Here is an 18,060-nt window from a genome sequence, read left to right on the forward strand (position 1 = left end):
GGGGTGTCACCCAACGCCGGGGGTGCCCCGGCACCGCCCGCACCGGCAAAGGCCGCCTGGGAGGAGGAGAAAGAGGAGGAAGAGGAGCAGCCAGAGCTGCTCCACTTATCACAGAATCCTAGAATCCCTGAGGTTGGAAAAGAGCTCTGGGATCATCAAGTCCAACTTGTGACCGATTCCCACCTTGTCACCCAGACCAGAGCACTGAGTGCCACCTCCAGTCGTTCCCTGGATACCTCCAGGGATGGGGACCCCACCACCTCCCTGGGCAGCCCCTTCCAACGCCTGATCACCCTTTCCAGGAAGAAATTCCTCCTGATGTCCATCTCATGAAGCCATCTCGTGTGTTCACGGGAGGTTGGAACACTGGCACAGGTTGCCCAGAGAAGCTGTGGCTGCCCCTGGACCCCTGGCAGCATCCAAGGCCAGGTTGGATGGGGCTTGGAGCAACCTGGGATGATGGAAGGTGTCCCTGCCCATGGCAGGGGGTGGGACTGGATGGGCTTTCAAGATCCCTTCCAACCCAAACCATTCCATGATTCCATGACTCTGGGGAGCCCCATGGCACCAGGACACAGCTCACAATTCACTCTGGCACTCAGGGAGATAATTTGGGAGGGAATTGCCACATCCAGGGGCCTCGGCAGTGACAAGGACCACGGTGACATCACACACACCCTCCAATGTTTATTCCAAGACACCAGTTACAGCTCCAGAGAGAGGCCACAAAATTCCATCCTGATCAGGCAAAAATGAGGCAAAACACCAGGAAAACTCTCCTTCCACACCACAACCTCCCATTGGGCACTTGGAAAACAGCTCCCACTGCCCCCAGTGACCTGAAAAACCACCAGCCACGGGTGTCCTCCCCTGGCCCAGGTACCGCTGAGACCCCCCCCAGGATCTGTCCTGGGTGGGAATGTCCTGGAAAACCACAGGATTTGGTTTGGATCCCCTGGATCCCGGCGAGGAGGGAGCTGCCATCTTCATATTCCCAGAGCCAGAGTCCCCACTGATCCAGCATTTCCCTCTCCTGGGTCTCTCTGGGGACTATTGGGTGTCCAGGGGTGAGGGACCCTCCAGAGAAATCCCTGCCCAAAACAGTCACTGAGGTAGGAACAACCCCGACTCCCTGCAGGCAGCAGGAGCTCTGGCTCAGGAATCACCTCCAGAGGCTTAGGAATCAATTCCAGAAGCTTGGGAATCCCCTCCCTGGAGGGTTCCAGGATGCAGTGAGTCCTGGAGCCAGGACACGACATGCAGGAGGCAGCAGGAATGCGGCAGGAGATGTGGGGAGGGGGTTGCAGCCACGCAGCTTCCCAATTCATCCCGCTGGGAAAACTGCTGGAGAACCACCAGCATCTGGCTCCAAACACCAAAACTCAGCACCCAGAGGGGCAGGTCGGGGGTTCCAACAAGGCAAAGCAGGCTGGTCTCCACGTGGGAAGCAGTCAGAGTGGGATGAAGAGCTTGGAAAGTCTCTCCTGGCACTGACATCACTTGGGATGAGGGGCTCCAGCAGGAATCCAGTGAGGACTGACATGCTCCCATGGCTCCCATGGCTCCTGGGGTGTCACAGCCCCTGTGCTAGGGCTCCCTAAACCCCCCCTTCCGGAGCCATTCCCAGCAAAGCCCCCTCAGGACTCAGCTCCCCCTCCATGGCACATCCACTCCCACCGGGATCCGTGCAGCAGCTCTGGAGCCCTCAGGTGAACAGTGGCTGCTCCCGCTGGGATTTCGTGGTCTCCACCACGAGGGTCTGTTCATCAGGCCAGTCTGGGATGGGTGGGAGTTGGGATGTGGCCGGCAAAGCCCAGGAGTAGGCCATCCCGGGTGTTTCCCAGGTCAGTAGAAATGTTTCCGGCTCTGCTCCTGCCACTTGTTGTAGACAATGATGCCGATGACGATGGCGAAGACGAGGGCCACCAGCGAGAAGAACACGATGAGGAACAGGGCCAGGCCACTCATGGGCTCCAGAGGTGCTTCCACTGGGAGAGGAGGGAGGGAAAACTCCATGATACCTCAGAGAGCCCCAAAATTAGCAGAGATTTCCCCGCTCCAGATGTTTTCACCATCCCACACCCCTAGGGGTTCAGCTCCCCAAAGTTTTTGGGCCCTGAGACCCTGGGGCAAACCAGGAACTCATGGTGGAATTTCAGGATGGGACACGACCTACCTCCCTCCCATCCCAGACTGGCAGATGGACCCTTACGGTGGGGACCCCGAAAATCAAAGTTCCTTTTTCCTCCCCAGCTCCAAGTGTCCCCAAATCCCTCCTCGTCCCACCTTCCCCACCGTGAAGCCAGAGGTTCTCACTCACTTCCAGGCAGTTTCAGGTTGTCCACAACAGGCAGGAACACCTCCCTGTCCCGCTTTTCCTCCTCCGGTGTTCGCTCCACTGTGAGCTGGTACAGCTTCAGTGAGATGATGTCATGGTTGTCTGGAAGGAGAGGGAAAACTGAGGTGTCCTGAGGGGTCACCCATTCCCAAAGCTCTGGCCAGGGGCTGGAATGCCATGGAAAACTCACAGAAGGGAAAGTTCCTCAAAGCAGGGAAAGCTCCCCAAAGAAGGGAAAGGCCCTCAAATGCTTCCATAAGGCCCTGCAGCTCCCCAGATCTGCCATAGCCTTTAGGGAATCCTACCTGGACTCCCCTGGCAGTACCTGACAGGTCCCCGGTGACCGAGGACGTCCCAAAGTAGTACCCTCGGGGCAGGTGCACGCCCGGCACGTCGATGCAGTCCCTCCACTCGTGCTTCCCATCGATGTCGATCAATACCTGTGGGACAAACACCTCCCTGAGCCCCATGGGGACCCCCCTGGGCAACCCCCCCAGGTGGGTGATGCCTTCAAATCTATATCCTATAAGTTTTGGTGTAACTTGTTGGTGCCTTCGAACAAGAATTCTACAAACACTGTTTTTACGTTCTTTGTTAAGAATTTCAACAGATGAGGGATTTTAATGAGGAGGAGAGTTCTCTGTCTGTAAAAATGTGCTGAGAAAGACACATAACACTTGATATAAGCAGTCGTAGCTATTTAGAAGCCTTGAAACCCTTCCAGAAGGCTGACACTGTGCCAAAGGAGACAAGGAAGTGGAAGATCAAGGGTCTTTGAGACCTCCGACTCAAATTCAGGAGGCGTGTCAGGGGTGGAGCAAAGATGGTACTATGAGAGGGATGGTTTTGGAAGTGGGTGTAACAGTATTAGGTAATGCTTTAAATTATTAATCAGGTAACTAAATAATATATTAACTAAATTAACTAACTAAATAAACTAAATAACTAACTAAATAATAAATTAACTAATTAACTAAATTAACTAAATAATAAACAAAATAAATAACTAAATAAAAGCAAGAGGCTTTGGTAACTGCATGCATGCTTTGGAGGAAATTAGACTCTCGTAAAATTAATATATTAACATATCGATGTAATAATATATAAATATTACATATATTATATTTGGCATAATAAAAGGAAATGCTACCTTCTAAAACTCACAAATTGAGTTTTGGGGGGTTTATTTAAGTGCTGGTTTTAGGCATCATGGGCAGCACTCACCGTGAGCCTCCTCTTGACGTAGCGGATGACCAGGAAGGTGTCGTGGGGCAAGTTCCTCACCATGGCCGTGCAGCCCCCCAGCTCCGTGGGGCGTCCATCCCGGTCGTGGTCGTAGGTCAGGGAGCCATTGTTCACCATGGCTGAGATGTAGGGGAACACCCGCTGCCAGGGGGACAGGGAGTGAGTTTGGGGTCTGACAAGGGAGTCTGGACCCCGGAGCATCTCCAAAGGCAAGAGTCGCAGCAGCCCCCTGGACCTGAACTTGTTCAACCCCAAGGATCTGCTCCACAAGACATCAGGACTACGCTGCTCCATCCCTGACCCCGAACTCCACCTCAACCATCTGCCTCAACATGATTCCACTCCACCCCTGACCCCAAATTCCTTCAATCCCCAAGAATCTGCCTCAACAATCATCAGCATAGTCCTGCTCCACCCCTGACCCTGAACTCCACCCCAATCAAATTCCTTTATCCCAAATAACCTTCTCCACACAACACCATCACAACCCTGCTCCATCCCTAACCCCAAACTCCTCCATCCCAAATAATCTGCTCAACAAGACACCAACATGACCCTGCTCCATCCCTAGCCCCAAACTCCTTCACTCCCAAAAAATCTGCTCCACAAGACACCACCATGACCCCACTCCATCCCCAAGGCTCAGCCTCAGCTCCCAGAGATCCTGGATGGAGCACACATTCCATGCAGTCCCTCCCGGCTCCCACAGGGATTCCTGGAGCCCTTGGGAGGGAATTCCTTGCCCTGGAACCCTGAGGAGCAGGAGCCAGTACCTGGTTTCCTGGGCTGTACCTCCTCTTCTGAGCCTGCCCTCCGGAATGAGCGCAAAGCAAGAGAGAGCACAGAGCAACACGGTCACAGGGCAGAGTCCAGCAGGGCCCTGCATCCTGGGAAACCTCCTCCTGGAGCACCTCCTGCCTTCCCAGGACTGGGAGCATGGGGGGGGGGTGTCAGTGCCAAATCCCAGGATATACGGCATGGAAGCGGCGCCAGGAGGCAAGATGGAGTCGCAAGACCACAGATGGAGTCGCTCCTTGAACCCCCACAGCCCCACAGGGAATCCCAACCAAGCTTCCCTCGAGAATAAAATCCTTTTTTTTGTCCTTGCAAAAGTGGGAATGAGCAGCTCGGAACCCACAGAAACAGTTTTTCTTGGTGCTTGACCCCCTTCCGGCTCCTGCTCTATGTCACCCACATTCCACTAGTTATTCCCTCTAACTAAGACCTGTTGTGTGCCACTTTATCCCATAAAAGCAGAGCTGCCACTCTACAAATCCAAAGATACATCCAACACTTTGCTAATCCAGCAGCTTGGAAAGGCTTTTCCCAGCACAAAGTCCATCCCTGCCTCGGAGCCAGTGGGTTTGGGGATTGTGATAAAAGCTGAGAGTTACTCAAGGTCATAAAATATCAGTATTGGGTTAGAGTATCACCTGGTTTTTAGGAGGAATTGGAAATGAGAAAAGACCCAACTTTGGGTTTGGAGGGATGGAAGTTTCCAGCAACAGGTTGCCCAGAGAAGCTGTGGATGCTCCTGGATTCCTGGAAGTGTCCAAGGCCAGGTTGGACAGGGCTTGGAGCAACCTGGGCTAAAGGAAGGTGTCCCTGCTCATGGTAGGGGTGGCACTAGATGGGCTTTAAGGTCCCTTCCAACCCAAACCATTCCAGGATTCCATGATTCTATAACAGGGTGGGAACAGTCCAGGTTTATCCACCTCTGCACTTACTTTTCCATGGGAATGACACCACTAAACCCCAAACAACATCAGGAACACGAGGCCCTTTAGACCTTTCCAAGAGGCGCCTGAGAATAGGGAAAGGCTCCTCAGCCCTTACTCAAAGTTTACTCAGCCCCTACTCTTGGTGCAGCCCCCAACAGCAGAATTCCCAGCACAAGCACAGCTCCATCAACTCAGCTCTTCCTGCCCTAAAATCCCTTCTTCTGGGAAAAAGCTTCCCACAAAACCACCCCCAGCTTCTCCCATGTTCCCTCACCAGGAACTAAATCCAACCCTGTAGAAAAGCAGAGGAAGGAGGAAGAGCAGGAGCTGAGTTGAATTTATGATTCCAAAGAAAAGCTGTGTCCATACCCTTGGTGTAATCCATCCCATTCCTCCCTCTCTGCTCACCTCCTGCTGTTTCTCCTCGTTTGGATAAGTGTCCACAAACACTCCCAGGCCGAGGAAGTTATCCTTGCTTCCAAACACAGGTCCTAGGAGGAAGGAGAGACCTTGGGATGAGGCTGGGAATGCCAGGCAGGGTTTGTTCCTTATCGTCATGGATTGGGTTTGGCTTGGACAAGACCCTAAGAACCATCCAGTCCCACCCCTGCCACAGTCAGGGATCTTTTCCATGAATCCAGATTGCTCCAAGGCCCATCCAAGGTTTGCTCTGACCCCTTCCCATGGGATTTTACCCGGCTGCATCCTGTCCTTGGTGTACCAGATGGCAAAGCCATCCCCGTTCAGATTCTTCTTGCCTTGTCCATGGATTTTGAAGTGCACCTGCATCTCCCAATCCCGCAGGTAACAGGGCTGGAAAAGAGGGAAAAAATGGGAATTTAGGGGGTCTCTCCTGCCAACAGTGAGGGGACAACAGGAACTGTCCATGCCATTCCCTGCCCATCTCAACACTCCACATGCCCTCATTCCCCCTTTCTCTCACCAAAATCCATCATTCCTTGTTCCTTCACCAATATCCATCATTCCGTCATTTCGATGTCTGCTGTGTCCCAGCCCTCTCACCCAGCCCTCCCCACTCCATCCCCGAGTCCCCCTAGTCCCGACCCTCTCCTGTCCCAATCTCAGTCCTCTCCTCTGATCCCATAACGTGTCACCCCCAATCCCGGCCCCCTCCTGTCTCGATCCCGACCCTCTCCCCCAGCCCTCAACACTCCATCCCTGAGTCCCCCCGGTCCCGACCCTCTCCCCTCCCTCCCTCCCCCCCCATCCCGATGCCCCCGCGGCGCGCCTCGCTCACCACGCGGTTCCACACGGCTCCTTGCTTGCTCTGCACGTCAGGGGTGAGGCGGATGAACTGGGTCATGACCATGGCGTTGCCCAGCAGGTCCCACAGCCCCGAGCTGGCCGAGCCCACACCTGCGGGCCCACACGCATCGTCGGTACCGGAGCACCGGCACCGTGCACCGCTCACCACCCGCCCGCCCTCTCACCCTGGTAGGGCTTGGACAGCGAGTGCTCGCGCTTGAGGTGCTCCTCGGTCTGCTCGGCCCGGACCCGGCCGAGCCCCAAGGCCAGCAGGGCCAGCAAGGCCATCCCGGCCCGCCACCGTTCCACCGCCGCCATCTTCCCTCCGCCGCCCCTCCCCGTGCGCCGATTGGCTGCCCCGAGCCAATGTGCCCGCCCACTGGGGCGTTCAGCGAGGATGGTTGGTGGAGAGGGCTGTCTGTCAGTTGGGAGGGCGGGAGGCGCGCGGGCAGTGGGGGGTAATGTAGTTCTGGGCGCCTGAGAGCGGAAGGTAATGTGGGACCTGCAGCCCCGGGTCCTAGTGCCCCCCCCCCCCCCCCCCGGTCCTAATGCTCCCCTCGCCCCAGAACCTTGTGCCACTCCCCTCCAGGTCCCTGTGCCCCCACCCCAGAGGCCCTAGTACCCTCCCATGTGCTATTCTCCCACCAGCTCCTTGTGACCTCCTCCAGGCTCTAGTGCCACCCTATCCCGAGTCCTAATGCACCCTCCCCCCTCCAGGTCCTAGTGCCCACTGCAGCTTCTAGTGCCACCTTCTCCCGCCTTCGGGGGCGTGGTTTGAGCAAATAACGTCATTCCAGAGGGGTGACCCAGCACGTGCCGTGTGGGGGGCGTGGTCAGTCGTGTGGCTCCCCGAGCAGGGGCGTGGCGTTCTGGCCGACGTCATCGGGGGCGTGACCGAGAGTTACTCCACGAGAGGGCGTGGTCTTGTGTGGGACGTCTCAACCGAGGCGTGTCCCTCTAGCAATTCCCCGAGGGGGCGTGTCTCTGTTCGTGACGTCACAGCGGGGGCTCATCCCCGCATCTTTCCTCCCTCAGGGTACGTGACCGGAGTCGCTGCTGCCCGGGGAGAGTGTCGCGCTGCGTAGCGTCACCATGGGGGGCGTATCCCTATAATTGACCCGCAGGGGCGTGTCCATGTGCAGGCGTCACGAACGGGGCGTGTCGCTGTGTGATCTCCTATGGAGGCGTGTCCTTTTGCGTCACGCCGCAAAATGGGCGTGGTCTTCCTATTTGCTCCCCATGGGGCGTGTCGATAGTCCCGCCCCCTATGATGTCATCGCGCCGTGTCCGCCCCCTCCTCGCGCCGGTCCCGCCAGTGTCCAACATGGCGGGCAGCAGCGGCTGCGGGAGCCCTGCCGGGGGCGGCCCCGGGAGCTCCGGTCCCTCCGCGGGGGCCCCGCTGCCCACGGGGTTCTTCCTTCCGCCGGTCCTCCTTCTCCTCCTCCTGCCGCAGCCCGCCCTCGCCACGCCCGCTCTCGACACCGTAGTGCTGGGGCTGCGGCTGGAAGGCAGCACGAAGCCTCCCGAGCCCGTGGCCGGGGTGGCTCCGGGGCCCATCCGGCTCACGGAGGGCAGCGAGGCCCTGCTCCGGCTCTACGGGCTGGGGTTGGGCCCGGGAGCCGCGGAGCGTGTGGCCTTCGCCGAGCTGAGGCCGGATGCCATCCCGGCCGTGAACGAGACGTGTGGGGAGCGCTCGCAGGACCTGCTGGTGCGGCCCGGCCCCACCGAGCCCCGCGACACCTCGGCGCTGCTGTGGCTGCGGGTGCTGCCCCTGCGCAAGCACGAGAAAGCCAAGGCCTACGTGCTGTGCTCGCAGCGCCGGCCTGACCAGCCCTGGCTGCCGCACCAGGGGCCCGATGGGCAGGTGGTGGTCCTGGAAGAGAAGAAGTCCCTGCTGCCGCTGTGGCTGCAGGTGATTCTCATCGCCGCGTTGCTGGGGCTGTCCGGGATGTTCAGCGGGCTGAACCTGGGGCTGATGGCACTCGACCCCATCGAGCTCCGCATCCTGCAGAACTGTGGCTCGGAGAAGGAGCGGCGCTATGCCCGCAGGATCAGCCCCATACGGAAGAAAGGAAACTACCTGCTCTGTTCGCTGCTGTTGGGCAACGTGTTGGTCAACACGACCCTCACCATCCTTCTGGATGACCTGACTGGCTCCGGCGTAGGCGCCGTGGTGGCCTCGACCGTGGGGATCGTGATCCTCGGGGAGATTGTTCCCCAGGCGTTGTGCTCCCGGCATGGGCTGGCTGTGGGTGCCAAGACCATTCTGGTGACCAAGTTTTTCATGCTGCTCACGCTGCCCCTGTCCTACCCCATCAGCAGACTACTGGACTGCATCCTGGGCCAGGAGATCAGCACCGTTTACAACCGGGAGAGGTTCCTGGAGATGCTGAAGGTGACGGAGTCTTTCAATGATCTGGTCAAGGAGGAACTGAACATGATCCAGGGTGCGCTGGAGCTGCGCACCAAGACGGTGGAGGACGTGATGACCCCGTTGCCCAACTGCTTTATGATCAGCAGCGATGCCGTCCTGGACTTCAACACTATGTCTGAGATTATGCAGAGCGGGTACACCCGGATCCCCGTCTACGAGGGCGACAGGGCGAACATCATGGACATCCTCTACGTGCAGGACCTGGCCTTCGTGGACCCTGATGACTGCACTGCCCTCAAGACCATCACCAAGTTTTACAACCACCCTGTGCACGTTGTGTTCCATGACACCAAGCTCGATGCCATGCTGGAGGAGTTCAAAAAAGGTAGAGGGGTCGCTGGTTCCTGCCAGCTGGAGGGAGATCATGCACGGATTTGGGGATCCTAATCGCTCCTGGAGCCTGGGTGAGGCTTTGGGAGCTGGCACATCCAAGCCTGGCTCTCCAGGGCTGTCCCACCCCAGTCCAGCTCCAAAAAGCAGGACATGGGAGCAGAGTTGCTGCCGGATCTGGAGTTATCCCCGCTCCTGGCAGCAGCTTTCCCTCGTTGGATCCTGATTAAGGGATTTAACCACGTTCCTTCCGGGCTCAAAGCCGCCCATAACACCCAGGGCTCTTATTTTTCCACTGCCGGGTCAGGAGAAGGGAATTTGTGGGGCTGGTTTGGAGCTGAGCCCCACACATTCCTCATGGTTCAGCTCCATGGTGAGGATCTGCCTCATCCCCCTGGATCAGGCACGAGAGGTGCATCCAGAGGGAATAATTAACTAGTTGTGCTAATTGTGGGGCTTGGCAGCCAAAACTCTCCCTGTTGTCACAGTCACTGGCCTTGGGGTGACAGTTTCCACATCCATGTCTGGCCTCTTCCCAACTTTCTTCTCTTGGTGTGAGGCTTTTAAGTGGGGAACTTGCCTATGGAGACAGGCTGGGTGAGCTGGGAATGTCCAGCCTGGAGAAGAGAAGGCTCCAGTGGGACCTTAGAGCCCCTTCCAGAGTCTAAAGGGGCTCCAAGACCTGGAGAGGGACTTCGAGTAAGGGATGGAGGGACAGGACAAAGGAGGAATTTAGGTGGGTTATTGGGAAGGAATTCTTCCCTGTGAGGTTGGGGAGGGGCTGGGATGGAATTCACAGAGAAGCTGTGACTGCCCCATCCCTGGAAGTGTCCAAGGCCAGGTTGGACAGGGCTTGGAGCAACCCAGGAGAGTGGAAGGTGTCCCCGCCCATGGCACTGGACGGCCTTTGAGTTCCCTCCCAACCATTCCAGGATTCCAAGAACACCCCATGGGGAGCTCCCTGTTCCTGTGGGGAGCCCCAAAGGGGGTCCCAGTATCCATCACTCCCTGGTGATGCCCATCCAGGTGCCCTTTGCCTGTGGGTTTGGGCTCCCCGGGCTGTGTTTGCTGTGCCGGGGCCGCTCCCTGCCCTGCTTATCCCACAGGGAGCAGCTCCTGACTCACCTGGGCCAGCCCCAATCCCGTCACCTGTCCCCAGCACGCCCCACCCAGGCATCAAACAGGGCCATAAAGGGGGGTTAATGACCCAAACAACAATTTTTGGGCATTCCCACCCCTTCAGGCACCACCTTTTTCCAGCTTTGGAGGGAGCGTGGCCAGAGGGGGAGAAAAAGGAGATCTGTGTGGTGCCCTTCCCTAAAATTCCCCTTTCCCTGAGTGATGAGGGGCCTGTAGCTCTAAAATTAAGTAGTGGAGAGAGTCAGGAAGGGCAGGTTTGGAATAATGCCAGAGCAGGACACAAGTGGGACACCCCGTGTAGGCCTTGAGAAGGTAAAAGTGCCTTTATTTTGGGATGCACTGAGGTCAGGGAGGGAATGTTGCCCTCTCCAAGCCCCAGTTTCCCCAGGATAAGGATACCAGTTTTCCATGTGGAAGTGGAAACATCCTAGGAATTTTTTCTGCTGGTTTTGTGGGATTTTGGGACAAAGCAGGAGAAACTCCATTCCATGGAGCAACTGGGGCAGGATGATGCACTTTCAGTGGTTGGGATTTAGCTGGAATCCTTCTGGAATGGGATGAAGGGAGCCCTAAATCCAGGACTGGAAGGTTTTCCTGCCTGGAAGGACATTACTGCTGCTGGCCAGGGCTCTTGGCTCTGTTCCCTGGGGTGTTTTGACCCTGGGATCGGGTGGACACCAGGTGTCCAGAGTGTTTCCTCTGGGATAGGATCAGCTTGGAAGAGCTGCCAGAGAATTTGGGAAAGGAATTCTGGGTGAAACACAATTCCTGGTGGCCGTGGTGGTGGTGACATGGTTGCTCTTGTGTCATCCCATCCCCTGGGATGCCCTTGGCCAATCCCATATCCCAAGGCAGCTCCCAGGTACTTCAGCTTGGAGGGTGCCTCAGTCCCAGCCTTAATCACCATCCTGGGCTTAATTAGTGTCATTACCCTGGGAGCCAAGCCCGGCCCAAGGGCTTGTTTAGATTTGAACTGGTTTAGGTTTTAACTGGTTTATTGTTAGATTTGAACTGGTTTAATGTTTAGGTTTTAATTGGTTTATTGTTAGATTTGAACTGGTTTATTGCTCTGGGGAGGGAAGGGCCGGGCCCAGGGACATCCCAGGGTGTTGAGGTGTCTCCCATTCCAACATCTCTGTCTATCCATAGGGAAATCCCACCTGGCCATTGTGCAGAAGGTGAACAACGAGGGGGAGGGGGATCCCTTCTACGAGGTGCTGGGGCTGGTGACCCTGGAGGATGTGATCGAGGAGATCATCAAGTCCGAGATCCTGGATGAGTCTGACACCTACAGTAGGTATTGGGGCTCCCCCTGTTCCCATCATCCTGTCCTTCCATGGGGAGATCCTGTCCCCCCATGGGCTGCTCCTGTTCCCCCATGGGCTGTTCCCACCCACTCTGGACCGATCCTCCCTCCACCCCGTGCCAGGGGTCCTGCCATCCCCCCCAGAGCTGACTCCTGCCCCCCACAGTCGACAACCGCAGCCGGAAGCGCGTGACCAACCAGAAGAACAGGAGGGACTTCTCGGCCTTCAAGGACCCCGTCAGCGAGCAAAAGGTCAAGGTATCCCCTCAGCTCCTCTTGGCTGCCCACAGGTTCCTCCTGACTGGTGAGTTCTGGGAAGGGGGAGCTCCCTGTGGCTCAGGGAAACCCGGGATGGGCTCGGTGTGTCCCGATGTCCCCCATGCCAGCTCTGGCCCTGGAGACTCCAAGGAGTTGCTCCAACCATCTCACGGAGAAATGATGGGTCTTGTCCTGCTTTCCTTTGCTCTGTTTTCCCTTCCCCCCCCAAATGGGAAGGGATGAGGTTTGGGAATGCCAGACCTGCCTCTGACAGGGCCCTGTCCCCCTGGGATGATCTGGGTGGGGACCTCTGGGATGATCTTGTTCCCAAGGCTGGGGATGGCTTTGCTGGGGACCTCCAGGATGATCCTATTCCCAAAGCTGGGGACCTCCGGGGGGAGCAACTCCAGGATGATCCTGTTCCCAAGGGAATGCCCTTGCTGGGGACCTGGAGCTGGATCCGTGGGTTCTCCCGGAGGGAGCTGTTGCTGGAGCCCATTCCATCCCAGGCACCATCCCAAGGGATAGGGAGGTTGCACCTGCCCCTGGAAGGACAAAAACCGTGTATGACCCCTTTTCCCTCTCCCAGAGGTGCCACTTTTCAGCCCTACCCTCATGTCAGAGAAGATCCTGCTGCGGCTCCTTGGATATTCTGACGTCATCCAGGAGCTTAAGTTCAACGAGGAGGACAAGAAATCCCCCCAGCACTACCTCTACTGCAAGAACAAGCCTGCCGACTACTTCATCCTCATCCTGCAGGTTTGGAGGGTTCCTGGGGGCCTCCATTCTGCTGGGAATGCTGTGGGGAGGGGAGGGGTCTCATTCCTTAAGGATGTGGATTATGGAATGTCTCTGCCTGGCAGGGCAAGGTGGAGGTGGAGGCTGGCAAGGAGTGCATGAAGTTTGAGGCGGGACCGTTTACCTACTACGGGGTGATGGCCCTCAGCCCCCCTCCTGGATCTGGTGAGAAGCCCCTGATCCCTCGGGATGCTCCCTGGGATAGGGCTGCAGGTGGGAGATGCCGGAGGCTCCGAGCCCCGTTGGTGCCCCTTGGGTTGGGCAGCGTGTCCTCAGGGACACCTGGGCTGAATCCCACTGCCCCAGCTTTGGGGTCCTTGAACAGTCACACGGGGAGCCTCATGGATGAGATGGCTCCTGCACCGCCTTGGGATGTCCTAGGATGGGTGTCCTGACCCCTTGGGTCTCCTACACCCCCTTGGGATGCCCTGGGACAGCTGTGGGATGCCCTGGGATGTGTGTCCTGGCCCCTTGTGACTGGGCTGAGCTCCCAGCCTGCTCCCCAGCGCTCCATAGTCCCCTCCCAGTTCCGGGGGCTCTGGGGTCTTACCCCACCCCTCTGATCCCCCAGAATTCCGGTCCCCATCCCGTGGAAGCGGCCTGGCCCGCTCGGCCTCCCTGAGCAACCACGAGCGCTCCGAGTCCATCTCGTCGGCCGTGAGCAGCAGCACCAACCAGCTCAGCGGGACTGGGAACCAGTACGTGGCTGATTTCAGCCTCCGGGCACTGACCGACCTCCAGTTCGTCAAGGTGGGCACAGAACAGTGGGGATGGGGACAGGATCAGCAGGAATGGGGACAGGGGAACACTGGGGACAGGGAAACACCAGGAACAGGGAAACAGTGGGAATGGGGACAGGGAAAAACTGGGAAGGAGGACAGGGAAACACCAGGATGGGGACAAGGAAACACCAGGGACAGGGAAACACCTGGAATGGGGACAGGGAAACAGCAGGAATCCCTCCGTCATCCCTGTTTTTTCCCTGGCCCAGATCACACGCCAGGAGTACCTGAACGGCCTCACGGCCTCCCGCATGGACAGTTGTCCCCAGTCCCCTGACAGCAACAACTCCCCCAGACCGGGCCCCGACAATCCGGAGAGACCAGAGCCTTCGGCCCCCGCAGATGAGACCACGAGCCTCCTGAACGACAGGAACTGCCAGGGCCGCCGGAGCAACCACAGTTCCACGGAGAACAACAACGTCTGACCCCGGCCAGCGCCGGCGCGCTCTGGAGGGCCCGGGGCGTGCCCGGTGCAGGGACCCCCATCCCGGCAGGAATTGGCTGCCACTGGAATATGAGCCAGGAGAAGTGACAACAGCGCAGTGAAGAATGGAGGAGCTGGAATTTGCTGCTGTTTCCAGGCTGGCTCGTTTTTTTGGGATTGGTTGGAGCAGCGGCGGAGGCGGCACCAAAGGCACCGCCGGCACCGCCCACACAGCTCAGGGACATTGGGGTCTTGTTTGCCACAGTAGGACCCTGGGGATGGATGTTCCTGCCCTTTGGGATCCTCGGAATGGACATCCTGGCCCTTCAAGACCCTTGGGATGGATGGGCTGGTCATTTGGGATCCTTGGGATGGATGTCCTGGCCCTTTCAGATCCACAGGATGGGTGTCCTGACCCTTTGGGACCCCCAGGATGGACATCCCACCCCCTCAGGGCTCTTATGCTACATTGGGACCCATGGGATGGATGTTCCCTTTCCTACACCAGCCTGGGATGGGGGTCCTGGGCCCTCGGCTCTCCTACACCACGTTGGGACCCTGGGATGGGCATCCCGGCTCTTTGGGATCCCCTGGGATGGGAATCCCAGCCCCTCAGGGCTCCTACACCAGCCTGGGATGGGGGTTCCAATCCTACACCATTTTGGGGGGTCCCAGGACGGAAATCTCAGCCCCTTGGGGTCTCCTACACCACTGTGGTACTCCCAGGATGGGCATCCCAGATCCCTGAGGACTTCTACACCCTCCTGGGATGGGGGTCCTGAGCCCTTGGGATTCCTACACCACATTGGGACCCCCAAGATGGAGGTCCCAGCCCCTCAGGCCCCCCCAGGATGGGGGTCCCTGCCCCTCTGGGGTGTTTTTGGTGTCAGGGACCCCCTGGTTGTGCTGCAGCCTCTCCCCCTCCCCATTCCCAACCCCCTTTCCTGCTGGCCGGGGACATGGGGATGGGCTTGGAGCCCCCTGGGACCCCCCCACCACAAGCAGTCCGGGGTCCCCCTTGGGGGGTTTCGGTGCCTTCCCCCCACCACAGGGGGTCTCAGGGTCTTGGGGAAGGGGGTCAGGGGTCGGTACGGGGGCGGGGGGGAGACGCACCAGGATCCCAATTTTGTGGGTTTTTTTGGGGTGACACAGCGCTAGTGACCAAAGTTGTACAGGCAGGAGGGGGTCATGTGTCCCCCAAGGCACCGGGGGACCCCCAAAGCCATTGGGACTCCCCTCCCTCTGGGTTTATTCCTAGTTTTGGGAAAGGGGGAGACCCCCCCCTAAGAAAAGCACAAGTTCCCTGATTTGAACTCTGTAAGTTATTGGGAGAAGGTTAATTAATTATTTTTGTTAATCATGTCTTGACGATCAGTTCCTAGAGGTCCTTCTGCGGGGACATTTTTAGAGAGAATAATAATAATTAATAATAATAATGATAATTAATAATAATAAGCCAGGACAAAAAAAAAAAAAAAGCCCTTTTTTTTATTAAATCTTCCTCTATGCAAACCCCTAACCCCTCCCCTGGGAATTCCTATTTATTGTTCAGGTTTGATTTGTATGTTTGGGGAGGGTAGGGCCCAGGGGGTTGGAGGGGAGAGGGCAGGGTCTACCCCTCCCCAATCCCCTCCCCTCCTTCCTGGTTGTGAAACAACCGTGGGATTTTATCTCCTGGGGGTTTTTTGAGGGATTTTTTTGCCAGATGGGTAATAAAAGTCTATATCTGTACGTGGGTCTCTGCCGTGGTTCACAGGGGGCAAGGGGCCTGGTGATGGGAGGGGGATCCTGAGGGCACCACCCGGCACCACCCCAGCCCTGGAAGTGTCCAAGGCCAGGTTGGATGGGGCTTGGAGCAACCTGATCTAGTGGAAGGCGTCCCTACCTGTGGCAGGGGGTGGGACTGGATGGGCTTTAAGGTCTCTTCCAACACAAACCATTTGAGGATTCCATGAAGTCCCACCTAGGCACCCACAAAGGCGGAGACTCGTCTCTGAGGTCAGGGAGGAAAAGGTGCTGTTGGAGATCCTGGATAAGTGGAATCAGTGCCCAACCACTGAAGGACAAGGTTCCATCCACGGCCCTCCTGCCTCTGCCTCCCCCCACAGTGGGATCTGGATCCTCCCAGAATCCCCTGAGCAGCTGCTGTTCCCTCCCAACCACCCCAGGGGGAAGCACAGGAGCCCTCCCACCTCCCGCGGAATTTACTGTTTCAACAAACTGTTTTCCACATTTTTAGTGGGTTTTTTAGGAAACAAAGTCCCTGGAAGGCGGGGTCTGCACCTCCCTCCTGGTGTGACCCCCCACACACACCCTGGCCTCTGGCACAGGTGACAAGGGGACAGAGTCGGTGCCACAGGCTGTGTTTGTCCATTGAAGATGCCTCTGGAGGTCCCACTGGGGTGGCTCCAGTGTCCCCTCAGGTGTCCAGCAGGTCCCGCACATCCGGGTGGGCCCCATCCCGCGGGAGGCGGCCCCTGGAATCCTGGAGTGTGGCCAGAGCCGGGCAGAGCCGCAGGAGGAGTGCACAGAGCTCACGGTGCCCCTGCTCGGCTGCCTGGGAGGGCATTCGTGTGACCCCCAGAAGGACAGAGAGACACCCCCCCCCCCCAGGGTCCCCACCAAACTTAGGTGAGAAAGGGGGTTCCCCGTGCCCCCCACCCACCTTGAGGAGAAGAGGGGACCCCCAGCTCCCACCTTGTGCAGGTGGAACACTCCTGTGCCCCCCAACCACCTTGTGCAGGTCATGCCATGGGAGGGGAGACCCTGTGCCCTCACCCCCTTTGTGTGAGAGAGGGGACCCCCTGTATCCTCCCCCCACCTTGTGCAGGGGATCTCCCTCGGTGCCCCCCCACCTTGTGCAGGGGGTCCCTCCCCCTGTGTCCCCCCACCGACCTTGTGCAGTGCCAGGGACAGGGGGACCCTCTTTGCCCCTCCCACCCTGTGCAGGGGGTCCCTCCATCCCATAACCCCTCCACCTTGTTCAGTGCCAAGGCCAGAAGGTTCCCCCCCGTGCCTCCCCACCTTGTGCAGGGGGGTCCGCCCGTCGCCGTCGGTGGCCGCGGGGTCGGCCCCGTGCTGGAGCAGGAGGCGGCTCACGGCGAGGTGGCCGCAGTAGCAGGCGCGGTGCAGGGGGGTGGCCCCACCGGGGGTCCGGGCGTCGCAGGGAGCCCCCCGCTCCAGCAGCACCCGGCACACCCCCAGGTGCCCGTTACGGCTGGCGTAGTGCTTGAGGGGAGGAGGGGAGAAGAGAGTGGGCAGGGGGGCCGGGACCCCCGGGACCCCCATACCGGGGCCGTGTCCCCGCCAGGTTGAGCCCCCCGTGCCATCCCCCGTGCCCACCGTAGCAGGGCCGTGTGCTCCCCCAGGACCCCCAGACCCCCGTACCAGTGCCGTGTACCCCGCCCGGTCGGGCTCTCCTGGGTCCCCGCGCCGCTCCAGCAGCCGCAGTACCCGCGGCTCGTCCCCGTCCCGCGCGGCCGCCCAGATCCCTGCAGGCAGCGGGGCCGGGTCAGGCCGGGAACGACCTCCGGGGCTGCCCTGGGACCCCCGGTACCGGGTACTCCTGCCCAGAGCCCCCCCCTACCCTTCCGGTACCGGCACCTCCGCGCACCCCGCCGGTACCCCCAGAGCCCACCGGACCCCGCTCGAAGTCCATCTCGGCCAGGCTCTGGAGTACGCTGGGCACGGCCACCGGCCCCGAGCAGCAAGGATCGGACATCGCCCCCTGCCCGGGGCAGCACGGACCGGGTGGAGAGCGACGACCCCCGGCCATGGCGCCACGGGACCGGAGAGACCGGGGGACGACTGGGACGGGGGCGAAGATGGACGGAAAGGACCGAAGATTGACGGAAAAGGCCGGAAATTGACGGAAAAGGCCGGAAGTTGACGGAAAAGGACGGAAATTGACGGAAAAGACCGGAAATTGACGGAAAAGACCGGAAATTGACGGAAAAGGTCGGAAGTTGACGGAAAAGGCCGGAAGTTGACGGAAAAGGCCGGAAATTGACGGAAAAGG

The 18,060-nt window shown here is 58.6% G+C and overlaps 3 protein-coding genes across 5 annotated transcripts; 1 reads left to right on the forward strand and 2 right to left on the reverse strand.

The window, feature by feature from the left end:
- Positions 1–667: 667 nt before the first annotated feature.
- Positions 668–6,918, reverse strand: LMAN2L (lectin, mannose binding 2 like). 2 transcript variants are annotated; one of them, XM_051811782.1, is made up of 9 exons: positions 6,756–6,918; positions 6,563–6,681; positions 6,000–6,117; positions 5,713–5,795; positions 4,357–4,389; positions 3,563–3,724; positions 2,664–2,778; positions 2,321–2,440; positions 668–1,988 (listed from the first exon to the last, which is right to left on the reverse strand). In XM_051811782.1, the coding sequence occupies exons 1-9, from the start codon at positions 6,886–6,888 to the stop codon at positions 1,846–1,848; spliced, it is 1,026 nt and encodes a 341-aa protein (XP_051667742.1). In that variant the 5' UTR covers positions 6,889–6,918; the 3' UTR covers positions 668–1,845. The 2 variants fall into 2 exon arrangements, with proteins under 2 accessions (XP_051667742.1, XP_051667743.1); XM_051811783.1 differs by lacking the exon at positions 4,357–4,389.
- Positions 6,919–7,858: 940 nt separating this feature from the next.
- On the forward strand, positions 7,859–15,773 carry CNNM4 (cyclin and CBS domain divalent metal cation transport mediator 4). Its single transcript, XM_051811772.1, has 7 exons — positions 7,859–9,329; positions 11,624–11,767; positions 11,947–12,084; positions 12,628–12,797; positions 12,902–13,001; positions 13,408–13,586; positions 13,828–15,773. The coding sequence occupies exons 1-7, from the start codon at positions 7,895–7,897 to the stop codon at positions 14,041–14,043; spliced, it is 2,382 nt and encodes a 793-aa protein (XP_051667732.1). The 5' UTR covers positions 7,859–7,894; the 3' UTR covers positions 14,044–15,773.
- ANKRD39 (ankyrin repeat domain 39) lies at positions 15,513–17,920 on the reverse strand. 2 transcript variants are annotated; one of them, XM_051811774.1, is made up of 4 exons: positions 17,685–17,920; positions 17,430–17,533; positions 17,067–17,270; positions 15,513–16,599 (listed from the first exon to the last, which is right to left on the reverse strand). In XM_051811774.1, exons 1-4 carry the CDS (start codon positions 17,815–17,817, stop codon positions 16,462–16,464), a joined length of 579 nt encoding a protein of 192 aa, XP_051667734.1. In that variant the 5' UTR covers positions 17,818–17,920; the 3' UTR covers positions 15,513–16,461. The 2 variants fall into 2 exon arrangements, with proteins under 2 accessions (XP_051667734.1, XP_051667733.1); XM_051811773.1 differs by having other exon boundaries at positions 17,667–17,920.
- Between the last annotated feature and the right edge of the window lie 140 nt (positions 17,921–18,060).

This window comes from Manacus candei, unplaced genomic scaffold (genome assembly GCF_025592945.1).
Source record: "Manacus candei isolate 608988 ecotype Guabito, Panama unplaced genomic scaffold, ASM2559294v1 h1tg000084l, whole genome shotgun sequence".
NCBI lineage: Eukaryota > Metazoa > Chordata > Aves > Passeriformes > Pipridae > Manacus > Manacus candei.